The sequence below is a fragment of the Myripristis murdjan genome, chromosome 3 (assembly GCF_902150065.1).
Source record: "Myripristis murdjan chromosome 3, fMyrMur1.1, whole genome shotgun sequence".
Taxonomy (NCBI): Eukaryota; Metazoa; Chordata; class Actinopteri; order Holocentriformes; family Holocentridae; genus Myripristis; species Myripristis murdjan.
In genome coordinates, this window is record NC_043982.1 from 23,740,575 (window position 1) to 23,760,862 (window position 20,288).

Here is a 20,288-nt window from a genome sequence, read left to right on the forward strand (position 1 = left end):
ACAAAATGTTCACGACAAACAACGAGCGACCCTCACGTGCTCACGTGAACGCGCATTCTATCCTACTGCCCAGTATCGACATATTTCCCCCTCTGTTTATATATATCTATATATCCATATATATGACGATATATAGATATGACGACACACACACACGCTGTGTGTGTGCGTGTGTATATATATATATACATATAGACAGATAGATATACATCTAGATAACTACATGTATATAAATGTACATTCACACAAAATAAAAATGTGTGTGTAAATTTGTGTATATAAATGTAAATATATATATAACTTAAAAAAGGCAATATATAGATACATATGTAGATTTTATATGTGTATATATGTACATATATAGCTATATGGATAGATATACAGATGCATTGAAAGTCATAATATAAAAAACATAAAACAAAATATAAACATAAATATAAAGATTTACAGAGAGAGTGAGAGATAGATAAATAGATAGATAAACTCACACACGTGTGTGTGTGTGTGTGTGTGTGTGTGTGTGTGTGTGTGTGTGTGTGTGTGTGTGTGTGTGTGTGTGTGTGTGTGTAAACAAATGTATATAGGGCTTTCTCTGAAAGTTTTGGTGCCAGCTTTAACTTAGTGGTTGCTATGGCAGCAGGTTCATGCGAGGCTGGCAGAGGGAAGTGACGAGTGGAGCTGTTGTTGGGACACGTGACTGGAGCTGCACTGATCTGTTTTGACAAGCAGCAGGGAAGTGAGGAGGGGAGCCAGACTGTAAGCATCACGACTTGGAGGAGGAGGACTCACTGTTCTTTTTATCTGCATTTCGCCTGTATAATTTTAGTGCCGATCTTGCCCGTTACTTTTGTCAGCCAGCTCACCCTGTCAGTGATTAAACAGCGAATCTCTCTCAGACAGAGAGCTGCCATCGTTAGCGTTATCGCCCTGCTCGAACACACTCAGTATATTTGTTGTTGGTCTCAAAGTTTTAATGAAGACTACAAAGGAAGTCAACACAGGTGGCATTTCTCAGTAGATTGCGATGGGTCGAGCGCTGTCGATGGATGAGAAGAGGACCTTAGCAGTGTAGCATCACTGCTTACCATTTCGTCTGAAGAATGATCCGCTAAATATGCTCCGCTGGTAGCAAAAAAAGCTCGACCGTCGTCGTAACCGTGGACGTGTTTTAGCAGAGCTGTGGCTACCTGCACTGCGTGGGGTTGCGTGGGGGTTGGGGTGTTTGTAAGGTCGTCGTCATCATCGGACGTTTAACCAGCAAATCAACAATACTTGGCTATGCTGTTTGGCCAGTTAGCTGGTTAATGTTGCTGTTAGTCAGCAAGCCCCTCGCCTAGTTTAGGACTGTTGTCACGAGCCAGCGTTACAGGATCCGAGAGGAGCGAGATGCTCCGCGGCGGAACTATGGTTCAGGTGGTGGAATTTGACACGGATTGTAAGAGTAGCCAGCTTGCTAGCTAAATTAGTAGTAGTCAGCTTGGTTACTCGTAGGCAAGCTGATTAAACCCATTATCTGACACAAATACGTAATAGCGTCCGCTGTCAGCTGCCTTTATATTTGCTAGTTGAGCAGTACAGTGCGACTCCATGGAAGCGTACAGTAGCATGCTAACAAAGCAATGCTTTGTTGTTGGATAAGGGGCAATTGGCAGCAACATACAGGCTTCACAGCTGATATTGTTGCTTAGCTAATACAACAGGGCAGTGAAATCCTTAACGAGGATTTGGGGTCCAGACACCGTCGTGTTGCTGTCGAGGCTGTGTTTGTGTGTGTGTGTGTGTGAGAGAGAGAGACCAGTGAAGAAGACATAACAAACCTGAAGACGGAGGAGACCGTGCGAGAGAGACCCCGAGAGCAACCTGATGACACTGGACAACATGAAACCTGAGCGAGGTATGTATGATACCAAGTCAAACCGGGTGTCCCTGAAAGCCAGATAGTCAGCCAGAAGTGGGAGAGCTGGGCTTTTCAGCTGGCCAGTGAGTGGAGTGTAGCCATTCCCCTGAGATAGGAATCAGGCCAGGGGCACTCAGGGAATTATGTAACAGCTGGTTAACTAGTTATGAGAGTTAACAAAGGCTGACCCAGGGAAATGAGGACATGTACATACAATACCAAATCTGCTGCTCCAGTTTTGAATGTTGACACATATGTCAGCTAAACAGCAACACCCGTCAACAGCTGATCCGCACTCTGACTCAAACCTAACGCTGATCCTTTTTTGCGGTAACTCTTGTTTTGCCTGTCTCTTTGCAAGGGGCTGCTTCTGAATATTCCTGACACCCACCCTGTTGTTGAAATTAGGCTCCAGCCGTATGCTCTGCAACCTGTTTACATGCCACCTTATCTGCAGCAAGAGGCAAAACAGGGACAGAGAGGACACACTTGTTTGTTTTGATGTGATTATGCTAATTATACAATTGCATTAATTTGTCCAGGGTTACACTGTACCTACATCTATGCCCTGTCACAATTAACACAAGGTATTGTATAAGATTCTGTATTTTACAGATTAAGTACATAGGTTAATCATCTGGTGATTGATTATGCATGGTTGCTGGTGATCTCGGGTCAGCGTGGTGATTTGATTTGGTGTCAACAACACAATAGCACCATACTTGGAAGCCATGAAGGGCCACTGTTCTCCCAGCGGTGATGAGATTAACTGCAGTCAATCAGGGATGGTCTGTGTTTGCATAACTTATGAAACTGCAGTCAAGCTGCTGCCTGGCCTGAGCGGGTTCTTCCTCCCACCACAATGTCCTGGTAATAGGACTCCTCAACTCAGAGAGTAAACATGTCCCATATATGGGGTGGCAGTGGGGTGGGGGTTTTAACCCTAGCCTTGCCTGTTAGGTCCCAGACCTTTATATAGAAGCACTGGCCCAGACATCTGGGTGATGTGACTGGCTGGGGTAAAGGGCACACTGACTGACACTGTACTCTGTAATTATAGCCTAATAATGCAGCACAGGCTGCTGGGTCAGCTGTGAACAACACCAGCAACACTGCTGCTGTGTGTTTTGTAGTCTTGGGAGAGTGGTTCTCAAATTGGAGGAAGGCTGAGATGACATAAAAAGGAGAATTTCCTTCGTTATTTCTGTGATTCAATTCACAGCTCAATGCATATGTGCCTGCCTTTCAGTGGAAGATGGAGAAGATGGCCTGAGGCAGATTATTGCAATTCATAGATTCTTGTCATGTTAGGTCGACCCGCTCACTGTCACAGTCGAATTATGAAAGCTTGTGGCAAACAGAAGCTGCTCCACAGCCGCAGTTCCCAGTATGACAAGCTGACGCTGTGGTGCTATTGTTGTTTGGAACATACTGTACTATTCCTGTGGTGGAGATAGCAGATTGCTTCTAGCCTAGACACCTACCTTCTCTCCCCTTTCTGCTTTCCCTGCTCTTAGAGAAAGGGACTGCAGTGCTGAGAGGAGCTGTTTACTTAGCAGGCTGGACTACAGCAGCACAGAGTGTGAGAGGAGCACAGAGCAGCCAGCACTACTGCTCTGATGCAAGACTGAGGCTCCTGAGGGAGCCTAGCTATATTGGTGGTGCTGGTGGTTTGGGAGGGGTGGTTATAGTGTTTTGAGGTGGACAAGTCCAGGCATGTGCTGCATCTTGCTAAATGCTGACAAACTTCACAGGTCATGGCCTTCTGGTGGGCTGGGTGTGAAAAGTCAAGCCAAAGCTGTGGGTGACAAGGTGATGGGATTAGGTGGTGCCTCCCCTCTATGTTGGCTCAAGCACCAGCGCTCATTTGAAGCTCCAGATGGCAGGGGACTGTGATAATTTGGTCCTTAAATTCCTCTGCCATTTATAAACATGAAGAGTTTAGCCTTCAGAAAAGCTAACTTTGCATCTTTATAGCTGGTCAGCTCAGATTTTAGGTTTGTGTAGTCTCTCTGTGATGTTTTGTGAATCCATTGCTGTTTGAGAGAGGGGACAGGCGATGTTCTGTTCTGCTCAAGGGCCTAACCAGAGTCATCTGACCTCCTTGTTTTTCTGCAAGTTGAGCTACGAGAGTCAGGATGGCGTGTGTGGGTGTTATTGAGTGAGAGTGGGTGGGAGAGGGTGTGCAACAGATTGCTGTTGTCCCTAATGAGTGCTGTACCCTGGAACCATGTGGCTCAACCGACAGATTTTACAGCTCCTATAAAGAACAGCTTTGGAAAACTCAAGGCCTATTTCCACCAGTGGTGGAAAATTTTGCTTTTCATATCAGGTTTATAAAACCTCCAGTTGAAGTGAGTATAAGGTGTTTTTTCGTACCCCGAAAGACAGAATTTTGATTCAGTGCTATTGTCTTGTGTAGAGGGGCAGCACACAATTCAAAACCAGACCGGATGTATTTTCACCATAAAAATAGGCCACCTTCATCTGTTCATCCACATTAAAAAACAAACAAAAGAAAGCCACACACCAGAGGGCAACGTGTACTCGATAAGACATATGGAGACGTTTTTGCATGGAGAGCCACACATAGAGACCAGGTGCTTCTCTCTTTATATTCTCCAACACCCCACCTTTCTCTCTCTTCCTCTCTTGCGCTCACTCTCTCTCTCTTTCTTTCCCTTTTCCTCTGAGACACTTACGCATAAAACAATGAACACAGCGATGACCTCAGAACTAGTCATGTTGGAGAGACTCGGAGTCAGCTGGGCTGACTCAGTGCCTGTGCCTCTCTGTTAAGTTGTTTGCAGTGTTTGTTTGGAGGAGCTTCCTGCTGGGAGCCATTAGTTCTTAGCCCTTGAAGGGGACGGGAAGGGAAGTCCACTAATGCCCCACCTCACACCCCCTCCTCCCGCGCTTAGCCAGATCAGTGCATCAGCTGCCCTGAGATGTCCCTGGCAAATGCCAGTACACTCTCACTGAGCAGAGGACCAGACAATGCAGAGTGACACACACTGTTGTCCTGTGAGGCACCTGTCCTGTCCTGTCCTTTGCTTTGATTTACCTCATAGCAGGAAGCAGCCACAACAGGTGCTCTGTTCTCTTTCTGTCTTTTCACACAGTGACAGCCTGTCTGTATTTTTGTAAATCAGATAAACTTTTGTGTACTCAAGGTACCATATTCCCCTAATATTTTATATGAATGCCATAGCTAGTGATTTGCTGTTTTTTCCTGTTTGTTTAGATCAGCTTACATGGTCCCAAAAGGAAAGTAAGAAATTTATGAAATGTTTTTATTTTTACAGTGTTTGTTTTCTAGTTAAGTCACATTTACTTAAATCGATCATTTATTTTAAATCCTGAAGAGTAATTTTTGTGGAGAAACTTTTTTTTTTTTTTTTTTTTTTAAATTTCCTGACAGCAGCCACTCGCTCAGTGGTGGTCTACCACAGCAAGGAAATTAACGCCACAGCAGAGAGTAAAATTAAAATTAACTTTGTAATTTTGGCTATCTATTTGTGTATAGACCAAGTGTTTCAGAAGTAATTATTAGTTATATTATGATCTAAAAATAATTTTTAGCATTAGAACCCTAAACAGACATGGGGTAAAACTAGAATGATCACCCCAAGTACCACAGCTGCCTAAAATTACAGAGGAAACACTGCGTACCACAAGATAGTTCATGTTCAAAAGCTTATTTTGTTCAACATTAAAGCTGCCCTACACTCCACTTGAACCCCCTTTACACCAGCATGAACCTAGTTCTAGTTTGGGGCTATTGCTTTTGCCAGTTCACAATTGGTTCATCTTGCAAACCTTTTAAGGCACTTGTGCGACTGATGTCAAATTTGGATACATTTATCAGTAGAATGTGCATTTTCAGAGATGCTTTCAAATAAAATTGAAGCGGCGAGGGGTTTAAGAGGAGGACATAGGAGGAGCTTTTCTTGGGCTGCTACAGAAATTTAGAAAGCTCAAACCAGGAAATAATAACAGGCTGGCTATAAATTGCATGGTGGAAAGAGACCCACAGTGATGACACTCAAATTGCCAGGGGCCATTTTATTGGTAAAACTGCATGTAATATTATTTAATGTAGATTTGTGAAGTGTTGCATAGAATTGTCTTTTCAGCTCACACCATAATGTCACTGCCATTTGCTGACCCAGCTGCACTGAACATGCATACAAGTATTTAACTCCCCATTGTTGGGAGAGATTGAGAGCTGCCTTTGCAATGAATACCACCACTGCATAACCTTTCTGAGGGAGCTGTTGTCCTGGAGAGATCAGGCCAAATCAAAGCCTGTTGTGACAGTTTTGATTATAAGTAGCCTAGCCTAGCCTAGCTGCTGCATGTGACTAGGCTTCCAGTTCTCCCAGTCCTGTAATGCTCTTATATAATACTGGGGCATCTTATTTGGCACACTGGCTCTCCCTCTCTGTGGACTAACACCTGATACATGCACTATAATATATATCCTGTATGGATAAACACAGGCTTAATGCTTGATGTCATGAAGGAATAGAGGACTATATCCACACGTGCACATTTAGTGCTATACACTGTCTAACACTACTGGCACTCATTTTTAAGGTGCACAGACTCAAAGCCTTAATTGGGCTGCACACATGCGCAAGTTATGATGACAGAGGTAGTAATCTACTCAGTATTTAAGTCATGGTCTTAACAGGCTATATGCTTACAGACAAACACGTACAACCACTGATCCCAATTTAGAGCTGGACTGGTTTAGGTGGAGAGCAGCAGCACGTGGTGTGTGCACACTGCCAGGGTGCCACTGAGCTAGTGATGTCATCTCTTGTATGTTCGTCACGTCCTCCTGCCCCTGTGGCTCCTCATAGCCAACCAGCAGTCAGCACTGCAGGAACAGGAAGAACCATCTGGACCTGTTGGTTTTCTCCTGGTAGGAGGGGATGTTGAGTGTCCAGGAGCATCTAATCTCTCTCTCATTGTCTTTCTCTCATTATCTCTCTCTCTCTGTCTCATTATCTCTCTCTCTCCCTCTCTCTCTCTCTCTCTCTCTCTCTCTCTCTCTCTCTCTCTCTCTCTCTCTGTCTGTCTCTCTCGCTCCTTTCTCTAGGATATCCATAGCTTCTTGAAGAGTCTGGAAAAAGTGTTAAAAAGAATTGCCCAACTTTAAAATTCAGTAAACAAAATTTTTCATCTAAAACAAGTGGGGTTTCACATCCTAGGGCTACTATATTTCCTGATGCTACCTATGTTATAATGCCCATTTAGTTACGGAAATTTAGTTTGCTCTGTTTGGTTGGGAATAGGCTTATTTTTCAGCTTTATGCCTTTGTTTTTAAATTGGTTTTCAACTCAGTTCAAGGAGGTATTTGTACAGGCCTTTAAAAAGTATTAAATCTGGCTTTGTGAAATCTGCAGAAACTTAGTTTTCACTCTAGCATGTTCAGCATCCCATTTTCTTTATCTCCTTCCTTCCTCATGTCATAGCCCCTGTGGGATAGGGCAAGCAATGCCTTGGACTAGATTGGGCGGGATTCCCCTTCCACTAATTTGAGTGCATCCTTCCTTTCACCCATGAATTAATTCCTTATGCAACATAACCTGGAATCTGTGTTAAGCTGTGAATTATCCTCCACAGCAAGCACGCCATGCTCTGAAACAAAATAATTCAGGAAATCACAGCGCTTCATACAACTCTTTTGAATCGTATCTCTTTGTGATTCTGCCATGTCTGCTATACAGTACAGGCCAAAAGTTTGGACACACCTTCTCATTCAATGCATTTTCTTTATTTTCATGACTATTTACATTGCAGATTCTCACTGAAGGAATCAAAACTATGAATGAACACATGTGGAGTTATGTACTTAACAAAAAAAAGGTAAAATAACTGAAAACATGTTTTATATTCTAGTTTCTTCAAAATAGCCACCCTTTGCTCTGATTACTGCTTTGCACACTCTTGGCATTCTCTGGATGAGCTTCAAGAGGTAGTCACCTGAAATGGTGCATGTAAAGAAAACACATTGAATGAGAAGGTGTGTCCAAACTTTTGGCCTGTACTGTATATGTAACTGGGGATCCAGAATTGCAGCTGCTCGTTAATATCAACAGTGATTAAACACGACTGTGAGAAAGGGAAAACCTTTAAATGGCATAGCTCCTCACAGGCCTGGAAGAGCCTTTCTTTTCCACCTTGTGTACTTGTCCTCTCCTCTCTCTTCTCCTCTCTCTTCTCCTTTCTCCTCTCCTCTCCTCTCCTCTCCTCTCCTCTCCTCTCCTCTCCTATCCTCTCCTCTCCTCTCCTCTTCTCTCCTTCCTAGTACTCAGATGAGTCACATCACATCGACTTCTGTTACTGTAACACCTCAGCACTTACACCCCCACCACCTCTATCTGCTGATACCATCTAGGAGGTAAAAAAGCATATCGACAGAAATAGAGCCAGGTGGACTTACTACCCGAAACACGAGAATGGAATAGATAGTAGGGTCAAACAGATATATCAGTGTACTGATATTGACTGCTTGGTAAAGGCCTTTCACAGAGATATTGGTATCGGCATCAGTTTCACAGATAATGCACTGCAAAGACACGTGAGCGCTTAATTATTAGAGAGGGAGATAATTTGTGGCTTGTAATGAATTTTGTCTGCCGTACGTGCAGCTCTTTGTCACAGTCACCTTCTTGGAAGATAAATATTAGAAATACTTTGGAAAGAGACATTTAACTTTGTGCCGTTAGCATAACAAGTTCTCTTTCCACTGGTTCTGACTCTTGCTGTTATATGAGATCGTCAGAAGCCGTTGTGAAGCATAGTAGTCTTTGCTAAAAGCGAGAATATTTTTAACTTGTACAACTTGACATTCAGAGAGCTTAAAAACACAAAAAGCCACAACAGCATATCCAATACATTTAAATTAACGAGGATGTAGAGAAGCCGGGTTGAATGTGACTAATTTTCTTCCACAATTATCGGCAGTACTGTTGGACCTTAAAAAAAATTCTGTTAATATTGAGACTAAAAGTGTGGTTTGACTCTGAAGAGGGTGGAATCCACTTCAGGTTGAGTTTAAAGTGGCTGCTACTAGACACCTCGTATCTGTAGCTGCAAATAGTGTTACCATGGCTTTGATTTGGCTCATACACACGCCAAACTTACATGGTGCAGTGTCATGTGGTATGGAAAACGGCCTCTACATAGTACAGGATAGGGGAGATGGCGAGTTTCTCTGGCATGAACTCAGTGTTGACACACCTAATATTAGGATGGTAATTAGATTCAGACACTGTCAGGTCTTTTGGCTGCGCTTCTGCTAAGTCATATTGGCAACACTATGTGTGGGTCAGTGACATTGATTCCATTACATTAAGGAGAGGTGCACAATTGGAATGACTTTTTGACAAACGAACACTTAAATGCAGCCTTTGTTATGGGAGAACACCTTAGGGGCCTTTGAGCACATTGTTTATTAACAGTCCAGGGTGAAGTTTCACCTGAGACACATCTCAACTATCCAATTCCTGTTCTCGTTCCTCCATTATCTCAAAGGCCACCGACTGGCCTGAATATTGAGTAAGATGAAGCTCCCACTATCACCCCCGCAGTGTTGCTTCATCGTCACACCAAGCCATCTGACACAGTGGGAGTCAATCCCGCTTGGATCAATACTTTAAAACTTTGGTTGGTCCTCTTCTGTGAGTTCATGTTTTTTCTGTTTCCCTGTGCTCAGCTGGATTTTAGTGATTGGGTTTTTGTTTTCCATATGGCAGTAAGCTGTTGATGAATTCTGCCGCTGTTGGGTCAGGTGGTGGGGTAACGTGATCCTTACAAACCCTAATAAGTCATCAAAATCTATCTTTTATCAAATAAAATTGTCAATCAAATCAGATCAAGTTATTGTTTAGTGCTCATTTCAATGAATAAATGGGGTCAAATTATTAAAAGCATTGGCCAAGAAGAATCTCATTCATTTGAAATGGGGGTATTTACTTTTTGGTTGCGGCAACGTGTGCCACAGGTGGTTCCAAAAAATGCAGCGGCATCTAGCAAAAAAGTTGTACTAGAATCGACTTCTGTAGCAACGCAACTCGACATCACGCTGCTTTGGCCAATTGTGTAGCCACCGAACAGACTGAGCAGGCAGACAGTGGACAGAAGGGCCATGTAGTGACACACTGACACCTCCGCACAAACCTGCGCACAGTGCTGCGATGCCTGATCTTGTGTCAGTGTGGCCTGAGAGCCTCCAAAGAAGAGCGAGAATGAGAGCCAATTCTTGGCCTTCCTCCCACAACAAGGCACATCAATCATCCAGTTCAGTCTTACAAAGAACGAGGTGAGGTTTTTCTGTCACCCCAAGGCCTTGTTATTTTTTCCTTTCCTTTTTTGACCCAGCTGGTTCATTCCAGTCACAAACCATAGCTAGCTGCCACTGACACACTTTCACGTGGCCTTTGGAGCTATGCTGCTGGGGTTGCTCAATTTGGACCCCCCCCCCCATCTAGAGATTGCCAGTCGGCAGTGCATGAGGTTAAAGGTGTGTGCATTACTGTTCAATGGGATGGCTCAGGTTGCAGAGAGAGGCTGGCTTATCCTACTGCCCTAGTATCCAGTACCCAGCAGTGGTCAGCTTTCTGAAATTTAAACAGCCATGCAACACAGTTGACATTTAGTGTCAGATGCAAGTTCTGTGCCTGTATAGTGCATCCTTAAGGCTGAATTAGACAAGTCTGCATTACTGGGGGCTCAGCTGTGGACTGGTAATCCCTGCTATGCCCATCCTGCCCTGTGCTGCTGTACTCACTACACTGCAGGTTACATAATGGGCATTAGTGAGACAATGAATTTGCAAAGGGCCATGCTTGCTTCACACAGTGGAATAAGAGGAACTGAGGGGGCCAGGCCGGGGTGTGTGCAAGCAGTATGCTTCTGATCACCAAGGGCACTGCGGAGGGCACAACTACTCTACTATTGACTCTACTCTGTGTCCTGTTCCACAGCCAGCTGGTTTGGGGATATAAATTGCTCTGTCACTGGTTGGTAATTTAAAAAGATTAAATAAAATGACACTTGACTGCAAAACAAACCTCAGAACATATTTATTGACACCTGTTTATTCATACATAATGCCTCTTTGACCCACTACTTAAAGAGGACACTGTTTATTAGCCTCAGTGGCAAAGTTTGTAGCCTGGCTGAGAGCACTTAAAGTTCCTTGTATTTTTTTTTCTCTGAGGCTCTGTCACAGGGCAGGGTTTCTGCAGGTTCCTAAATTTAAGACCTTTTCAGACCTTTTTAAGACCACTTAGAATGCAATTTGAGACCTGTTTTGCGACTATAAGGGCCAAAGTATGGAGGGAAAAGAATCAACTTGGAACAATATTGCAAGTTAGGCACTGATAGCTTCTCTCAGCAACTTTGTTTTTCTGTTTTCATGTTCATCACGAAAGCCTTTATACCCATGTGCTTAATTTGAGTGTTTTCTCACAGATTTAGCAGCGGGATTCATGCGTCCTTCCCAGAATATTGGCTGCAAACAAGGACAGAGTGCACTAGATTCAGACTCCATCATTCCAAAGCTGTCCCAAAAAATAATTTAAACCATCCCAAAATCAGAGTAAAGCGTCCAAAATTTGAAATCCTGTCTTTTACTTTGTTATTGTCATCTGTAGTGGTTGTTTTTATTGAAGTAATTGCTTTGATTAACAGTAGCAGTTTTAATTATGTACTATGAGCTGCTTAGATTTAGTGTTAGGAAATTAAACAAGATTACATGTGAGCACATCATTATAACATTGTTGTAATTTACCTTTGCCCAATACTTATTTTTACTAAAGAAGGCTTGAACGCGCCATAATGTAACTCTGTGCAATCTAACGATAACAAGGAGCGTTGGATAAAGAGACGGCTAGTGAGACCTATGTCTCTTCCAACTTGGAGCCGGTTGTGGATACTCATCCCTGTTCTGTCCTGACTTGTAGGACAACTCGGGTAACATTTGATTCCCTGGTTTTGGTAGGTTAGGGTTAGGGTTAACTGTCACTGTCATCTGCCACATGCCTCCGTCATCATTCACTTGGAACAAAAACCTGCAGACTATTGGCTCTCTATGCCACATGGTTGCCTGTCTGTGCTCGAGGCTGGCACTGTTGGGGCTTTCATCATACAGTATTGACCTAACACTGCAAGAAAGCTGAGCAGCTCAAGTGATTTAAAAGGGATTTGAGTGCATGTACTCAAAAAAAGGTTTACTGCAGTAAATAGGGGTTTAAACTGGAGGGACTACTAATGCTACACATAGGCCTACATGCAAAAGTATACCGTAACTTTAATCTTTTTGTGCTAAATGCAAAAGTAGTGGAGGGTAAATGCATTTAGACGTTTACTCACTTCTGTAAACCTGAAGTACAGTTTGTGCAGCTCCCCACAGTGTTGATGCAGTAACATTGATTAGTATACACAAGCTTCGTTTCCTGTCACACTTTGTGTTTTGGAAAACTCTTGGATCGTTTTTTTTTTTTTGTCCTCTGCGAACAGGTTGTGTTATCGCCTTATGAGCATGGTGCTGCGATCATCGCACCACCCACCTGTGATAGGCAAGGACAAAAAACAAACACTGCCTCCCTTGTGCTGATGCTACCATGAGTGCTGACTGGTGAGATTGGAAATGAGTAAATATAGTGTCACTCTGGCACAAAAGTTCAGTGAAATGTAGTTTGACAACCCAGTGAAGACAGGCCCATCAGGTCTGGATCCTACCACATGAGTTTTAGAAATCAAAATTAGAATAACTTCACTCATCAAGTATGATAAATACCAAGGAATCTGGCTTGGCGGCGCTGGAGCAGGAGCATATTTACAACTAAAACAGCAGCCTAAGTAGGCCACATAGTGGCACACAGTATGTACTTAGGGAGGTTAGTCCAGGTGAAGGGACTCAGTCCGCTCTGCTCATCTTGTGATATCTGTAGGCTGACTGCGGCGTTTTATTCTTTCTTCATCCAGACTCTGTATGTTGAAACGACATGCTGTCTGTGGAACACGTCATTTCGTCGTCATTCACACTCCGACCGCAACAGCCCTCTACTATCTGTTGTTTTTTTACAAATGAACAGTGATGGTGTTACATAATGTAGCAAGTGTTAAACCATTTGTCCGGTGCAGTCCTGTACACATTACTCAGACTAACCCACATTATACTAAATTCATAAGTCAATATCTAAATCTTTCTGGTAATGATCATGATTGTTGGACGCAGTTGTATTGACTGTTGAGCTGGCAGAGCATAAAGTTTCAGGATTTAACACACACACACACACACACACACACACACACACACACACACACACACACACACCTTACCCAATTGCAAACTACCTAAACTTACCTCTAGTCAGTTTAGCAAGTGTGGTGGTTTGTCAGAGACGTGATAAAACCTTGGGTACTGTGGATACCATATTTCATTATTTTCTTACTAAATGACATTTTAATAGATTACTTTTCAGGATACACTGTAAGGCACATTGGTGATTTGTATTTTTGGACAAGGGGGTTGTGCTCTTGGACAAGTACCTCAAAAAGCTTAATGCGAAACCCTGCATAGTCTTTGACATTTTTTTTTCCAGATCAGCTGAGAGGAGGTTTCTCTGTTAGGTGCTCCTCGGAGACCAGTTAGGCCTGATAATGAAAAGTTTTTTTTCCAGTGGCTCAGAGCTTGTTTACCATCTGACTCACAGGCTTTAGTGCTTGAGTTTGTCAGCTGCTAAACAATGGCTCTGTTTTAACTTTATGGCAGACAATGATGTGTGTGAGGGGGCAAGGTTGTGTGTCGGTCAGGGTCTGTCAAGTGTGTGTGTGCGTTTGTGTGTTGACGCTGAGAGAATAATAGCAGCTGTGATCACAAAACAGTGAAAGGGTTCCCCTCTGCTGGAACTGTAATACAGCCACCCAGCCAATCAGAGCCCAGGGCTTGTTGCTATGTGTGCCGTGAATCTGCCCCTTTGTGTGGCAGAGTGGGAGAGGACACACACACACACACACACACACAGAAGGAATGACAGAGGCTGGGTCCAGAGTTTTGGAGAACCACCTACAAATGGAAGTGGGAGGAAACTGGAAAAGTTTTGAGGCAGGCTGATCCCTGGGACCAAAACACAACATAAGAAACCCCGCCTGCCTTGATGATTTTCACTTACACACTTTTGCCTTCCATAAGATCACCCTTTACCTAGAGAACACCATTTAGGTCATGTTCTAATGAAGCATTTTTCTCTTCTTTTCTTTTTCTTTCTTTCTTTCTTTCTTTCTTTCTTCTTTCCTTTCTTTCTTTCTTTCTTTCTTACTGTCGTTCTATCTTTCTTAGTAATTTTGTCTTAAGCACTAAGTGATGGTTGGCATGCCTGGAGCCTTTTGGTGATGTAAGCTGTCTACTAACTTAATAGGGGAATTTAAAGAAGCAGGATCACTCAGCCTCGTAACTGCAATTAAACTGATTATATCTAACTTCAGATGTGTTGAATAAGCTGTCGAATTGAATCGGACTATTAGCTCAACCCAACCACTGTTAATTTTTCACCCTGTTCTGGTAGCACTGCTCATGTTTTTGATTGTTGCTAGACAAAACAGACAGAAACAGGAAAGGTGAGCCGGCAGACAGTAGGAGCTGGGGAGTGATTGATGTCACAAAAGAACTATGGAACATATCTGATCCTGTTATTACAGTTAAACATTAGTAGGAGAGAAAACAAAGGCTCTCTGTGACGTGACATACACGCAGCAAACTAAACACTGTAACGCACACACCCAGACAGTATTATATAGGCAGACTGTATAAGCATGTAGGCGCAATTTAGAGACATAAAACAGAGACAAACTCAAGAAGACACCATAAATCAGTGCTCAGAGCACAGCAAAGGGACATGTACACCCAGAGCACAAGAAAACAAGCACACTCACACTTGACAGCACCACACAAATATGTGTTGAGCGTCTAGTAGTCGGAAAGTTCCTGGTTCGATCCCTAACTCCTCCACCCCGATCTCTCCCAGTGGCAGGTTAGCACCTTGCATGGTAGCCTCTGTTGTCAGCGTGTGAATGTGTGTGTGAATGTAAGGCAAACTTTGTAAAGGGCTTTGAGTGATTGGTAGTGCTATAGAAATGCAGTCCATTTACACACACACACACACACACACATATAAAGCACAAGAGTAATGTTGTGCTGTATGTTTGTCGTTAGACACTTTCTTCTCCCATCAGCCCTAACTCATTCCCACGAGACAAAGACACATGTCAGCTCAGCTCATTCCTACACACACACACGCACACACATACACAAGCACACAGACACTCTTCAATCCCCGTGACGGGAACATTTAACATGATATCACCGTTGCCACAGCAACCCTTTTGCCCCCCCCTCCTTCCCATGCAAGATGTGTGTGCTGTGACCAAAGAAGGGAGCCCACTGGAGAGGGGGTCTATGTTTAATTGTTTGTGTCTCTTTTTTTCTTGTTCTGGTCAACACTTGTAGTTGATGATTGCCGCTCTTCATAGTACCAGGGCAGGTGGCCAGTAGAAGAACGAGTAAAGGCCCTTTCACATTTGCAGTTTCACTCAGAAATCTCAAATGGACAGCAGCAAGAAAAAAATGCAGAAAATTGTATCTAACAAATTCCCCCTGTAAGGATTTGTGAAATTCTGGTGAATCTGTCTTCCTGACACTGTTGTAAACAAAAGCTGTAAGAGTCCCTGTTCACAAGCATCTCTGAGGACTTAATATAGAAATTGGACAGACTTTGAGACAAGGGAGCTGTCCAAACAGAGGACAAGATTAATATGCACATTAATTATTGTAGTAGAGATGTGGTGTGCAGCCACAGTGACGTCTTCCCTCAAATGCCCTAAACTCAACATCCAGTGCCTCACCGATCCAAGATCATCATATAGTGTGAACACATTTTACCGGTAGTAGCTATTATTGTGAACAGAGGAAAGTACTAGTCTCGCTGGAAGAGTTAACACAGCAGTCTTACAGTTGTGTGTGTGAAAGGAGCTCGAGACTGCGCATCCACCTCCCTTTACAGTGATAACTTTGTTTAAGTTGCTGCTCTCTAAAGAAGAGTCATACTGTTGTACACTGCCATAGGACTGCATGGTTAATTGTTTATAAAACTCTATTGCAATGTTAGTTTCCTTGTTAATAATACATTGAACTTGGCAATATTGAAACTTTATAACTTCTGTATGAAGGTTTTGCAACTTGACGTTTTCTATGAACTCAGCAAAACTGATCTACATGTTTGGTGAACATAAATGAGATGTCTGTGAACGTTGTTAAGGCTCATTTATGCTCCCTTTATGTCCTTTATGCAAGTAAATACATGGGTTTCAAACGATATAACCATTACTGTCCATGTACTTCCATGCCGCCTCTACGTTAGCATGGATGTTAAGCAAAACATCCACTAGAGGGCAGCTCAGAGTAATGTAATAATAATAAAGTCGTAATAATGTAAGAGGTAAAAGTACAGGCAGCATTGTAGATGGCAGTGGTCTGTGGTCAGTGGCCATTACATACATTGTAACGCGAGGACGGCGAATTCTTTTCTCTAATATTACCAATGAGAGAAATTTCTTAGTCCTATCGTAGTTATAGCCTGGTGTCACTTCAAGTGTTGGCTACACTGCCGTTCCGATTTTTGTTGGTACTGCTCTGTTTCGTCCGTGTCAATAAGCTTTCTAAAAATGTGCACTGACTAAATTAACGAGAGTACGGATTGAAGGCTCCATTTGTATCCGTATCTGTATTTAACATTGAGCATAAATAAGTCTGCAGTCATCCAGGTCATGGTTATCCAAGGAGGGTTGACTCGAGGGCAATTGGACTTGGTTGTAGATACTTGAAGTCTACAACTAAGTCCAGTTGCCTTCTAGTCAACTTGGATAAACATAAACGATTAAGACAATATGTCAACATCTCTCAGCAATAATGTGCCGTTTCTTTCAAAATAAATTTTGTAGTGAGGCATCAGCCCTATTTAGAAAAACTTGGGATCAGGAGGGCTCAGTTTCATGTAGCTCTGTCTTACTTACCAGCCATGGTTTTAATTCTTATTTTAAGTTCATCTGCAGTGTCTGTGGATATTGGAAATGGTCAGTGTTCAACACAAAAGTGAATGAAATAATTTTGTTCCTCTAAAAAACAAGATTAATGACTGGGATTTATATCCATGATCACAGCGTTTTACAAAATGAGCAGGATCATCACATCAGCTATAATTGTACAGCCTTATGTTGCTGACAGAGCTGAGGGCTTAGCAAATGTTTTGCACTCAGAATGCCAAGCAATAGAAAGTAAACTTTTTCAACCTGTAGTCGATTTGCATCATCTTCACACATTTTACAGTATATATAGCAACAAAATCAGCCACAGCCAGTGTTTCTACAAGGCATCTGTTTACAGAATTTGAGCTTCCCACCTCAGCATGATGTAGGATTGTAATGGCTGCTGGGTGAATATAGAGAATAGCTGATGTACGTATTTTGAGAGCATGATCTGCTACCCTCTGTTACCCTGTCTACTTCTCCCTACTTCTAAGCTCATATTTTCCTTACTGTTTTGCACTAAATGATATATATAGAAATTTTTCCATCACGCTTGAGGTGATGATGTTACTCGGTGTTGTTCTGCCACCTTCCCGGTCAATCAACTGCCCTATCACTAAGAACAGCACATAGTCCGGATTTATCATCTTTATGACTGGTGTTTGTGTGTTAGATGAGGTGAAACAGCTTAATGAAAACTTGACCTCCCGTTAATTGACGAAGTTAGACTTTGCCAGTCTGTCTGATCCGTACCAGCTGCTATTGAGTCTGTTTGGTTCACCCGCTGATCTGCTGATTACTGTCCTATTGATGCTATCTACAGTGGTATCTGCAATGACCAGATTGATTCTCTGTCTCCACACACCAAGAATGACCGAATTGACAGTGGTTTGGTGGGGGAAATACCCAACAGAGATGCAAACTGAACAGACTTAATGGCAACTCTCGTGGATCAGACAAACTGATAATGAAGTCATTTGCTTTGTGTACTATGTGGCATAATCAAAGCAGTTTTAAGACAATAAAACTGTTTATTATCCATTAAGTATCTGGACCAGTAGTGACCATCCTGCAGTAAACAGGGAATGTACACACTCTTGTTGAGAAGCCATAGTGAGGAAAAGCTAATTACTGAAGTCCAAAACACCCTACAGTGCACCAACAGTATACAGTTTTTTCAGATGCAGGGTGAAACATAAGCACTGTCCATTCTAATTCTTCTGGTAGACAGCTTGTCTCCAAATATAGATAATCAGACAGCAGAACTGGCCATGGAAAAGAAAATATGGCACGGTCATGATACCCACAGTGGTGGTGACATGCAGTTGCCAGAGCTGCTGAGGCTTCAAATCGGCCACCTGCTTAGCTTTCAGTGCCGGTTGTGTTAGGATGGTGAGGCAGACAGTGGATGTCAAGCTGTCTTTATGCTCATTCGTGTTCACTGCACTCTGGACTAATAAGTGCAGTAGTGGATAATTCATGTTAAAAAGAGTGTTTCCCCACTCCAGAGGATCTCTGCACTCACTGATTATACGGTAGTTTTGCCAGTTTCTTGTGTGTTTTTTGAGACTTTCGTTATACAATTAGAAAGCCCTTTTTATGTGGGTGATGTCTCTAAACACTTAAACAAAAAAGTTATCGAATAGTTCTTTATAGAAACCTACACTTCAGAATCTTAGAGAGGGAGAATGAGAGCTACCAGGCTGCGTCTATATTTATCTCACCGGGGGCTGCAGTAAGGAGATTTAGCATGGAGGAACTGTCCGTGTAATCTCCCATTCTGCCTCTGCATATTCATCATAGGAGAGTGTGTGTGTTTGTGTGCGTATGTGAATGTGTGCGTGTGTGCATGTGCGTATGTGCGCGTGCTCTACGTGCACTTGTGTCCATCGGTGCGTACCCATGTATTCAGTCAGTGCCTGACTCAGGGTCATGACAGCATCGCAGTTTCCCCTGCATTTATATTTTATACATTTTAACCAACGCTTTTTCCAGGAGTGACTGATGATAAGTACAAGAGCAAAAAACAAAGAAGCCTTTTCTTTGAATTGTCGCCCAATGAGGACAACTTGCTCTGCCCCTGACAAGAATTTAGAGTTCGCCGCCAGGATCATTGAACCTTCTCTGTTTGGTTTCATCCAGATGGAGCTAGATATCTCTCTATGTGTTGAGCAGACACACCTCAGCGAGCTCAGCCAGCCTGGCCTGCTGCTGCTGCTGCTGCTGCTGCAGTGGAGCTGCCTGGAAACGCCCAGGACACGCAGCCCTTTTACACAGCTGGCTGGCTGTCCAGGGAGCCTGCAGGTCCTGAAAATGAATTTAAAATATCTCAAATAAAAAACACAGGACCTCAAATTGAATACAGTTTAGTCTTGAATTTGGTGTTAGAAGTCTTGAATGCAATTAAATTTCCTTGCTCTATTGTTTTTGGAGAAATTAGCCATGTAGACATTTATTCTGTATATTTTTAACCTTTTTATTAGGTGCTTGGGAGGAGCACCTGTATAAAGAGGTGGACTCTGGGTGTATATTTGTGTGGAATGCAATTTTTCCAATGCACACTGAATAGGGGAATTATATGGGACAATGTCGATGGTGTGCAGAGCCTCCAGAGTTCAAATGCATAAGGAGAATGCAGTGTGCGCTCATATACAGTCCAGTACTATAAAAGTCAAACAAATTTTAACCATACCAAGGCTCATGTCCACTGTATCCACAAACCAGGTGATTTTCAAAAGGTAACGGTAGGTTGATGCCTCAATTAAAAGAGCAGTACACATAAAAAAAGATATTTTCCCACTTAGCCGAATGCACTCAATCCAGATGGTTTGTGTCACTTTGTAAGGTGATCTCTGTTGCCTCCCAGCACTCCAATACAATGGAGCAATTTGTATTTGGAGTTCAAATCATCAAAAATGTACATGTAAAAAAAAAACTCCACACCAACAGCTCTTACCAAAAACAATGACACAGATACATGGCATAACCCACACCCCTCAGGAGCGAAAAGTTTCATTGGGGAGTATTTCTTGCCACAGATCACCAGGAAATTGTATCTATTAGTTTCTAATATGTTATATATAATGTTCTCTTACATTGTCTAATTTAAATTATGTAATAGGAGCCAATGTTAGCTGGTACTAGAGAGCAATAACGACTTTATTTTGTCATGCATGATTTTTGACCACCAGAAAGTCTGTTTTTTCCATTTCAACTCAGTGGATGGAAATGGCATCTAATTCACATTTAATTTTTTGTGACATTTCAACTGTTGGCATAAAATTCTCT

At 42.6% G+C, this 20,288-nt stretch overlaps 1 protein-coding gene across 1 annotated transcript in view; it reads left to right on the plus strand.

Annotated features, from left to right (window-relative positions):
* The first annotated feature begins 708 nt into the window (after positions 1 to 708).
* The window catches only part of atosa (atos homolog A), a 39,122-nt gene continuing 19,542 nt past the window's right edge, over positions 709 to 20,288 (plus strand). Inside the window, exon 1 of the mRNA XM_030081982.1 lies at positions 709 to 1,894. Coding sequence (XP_029937842.1) covers positions 1,864 to 1,894 — 31 coding nt within the window. The 5' untranslated portion in view covers positions 709 to 1,863. The remainder of the gene's footprint in view (positions 1,895 to 20,288) is intronic.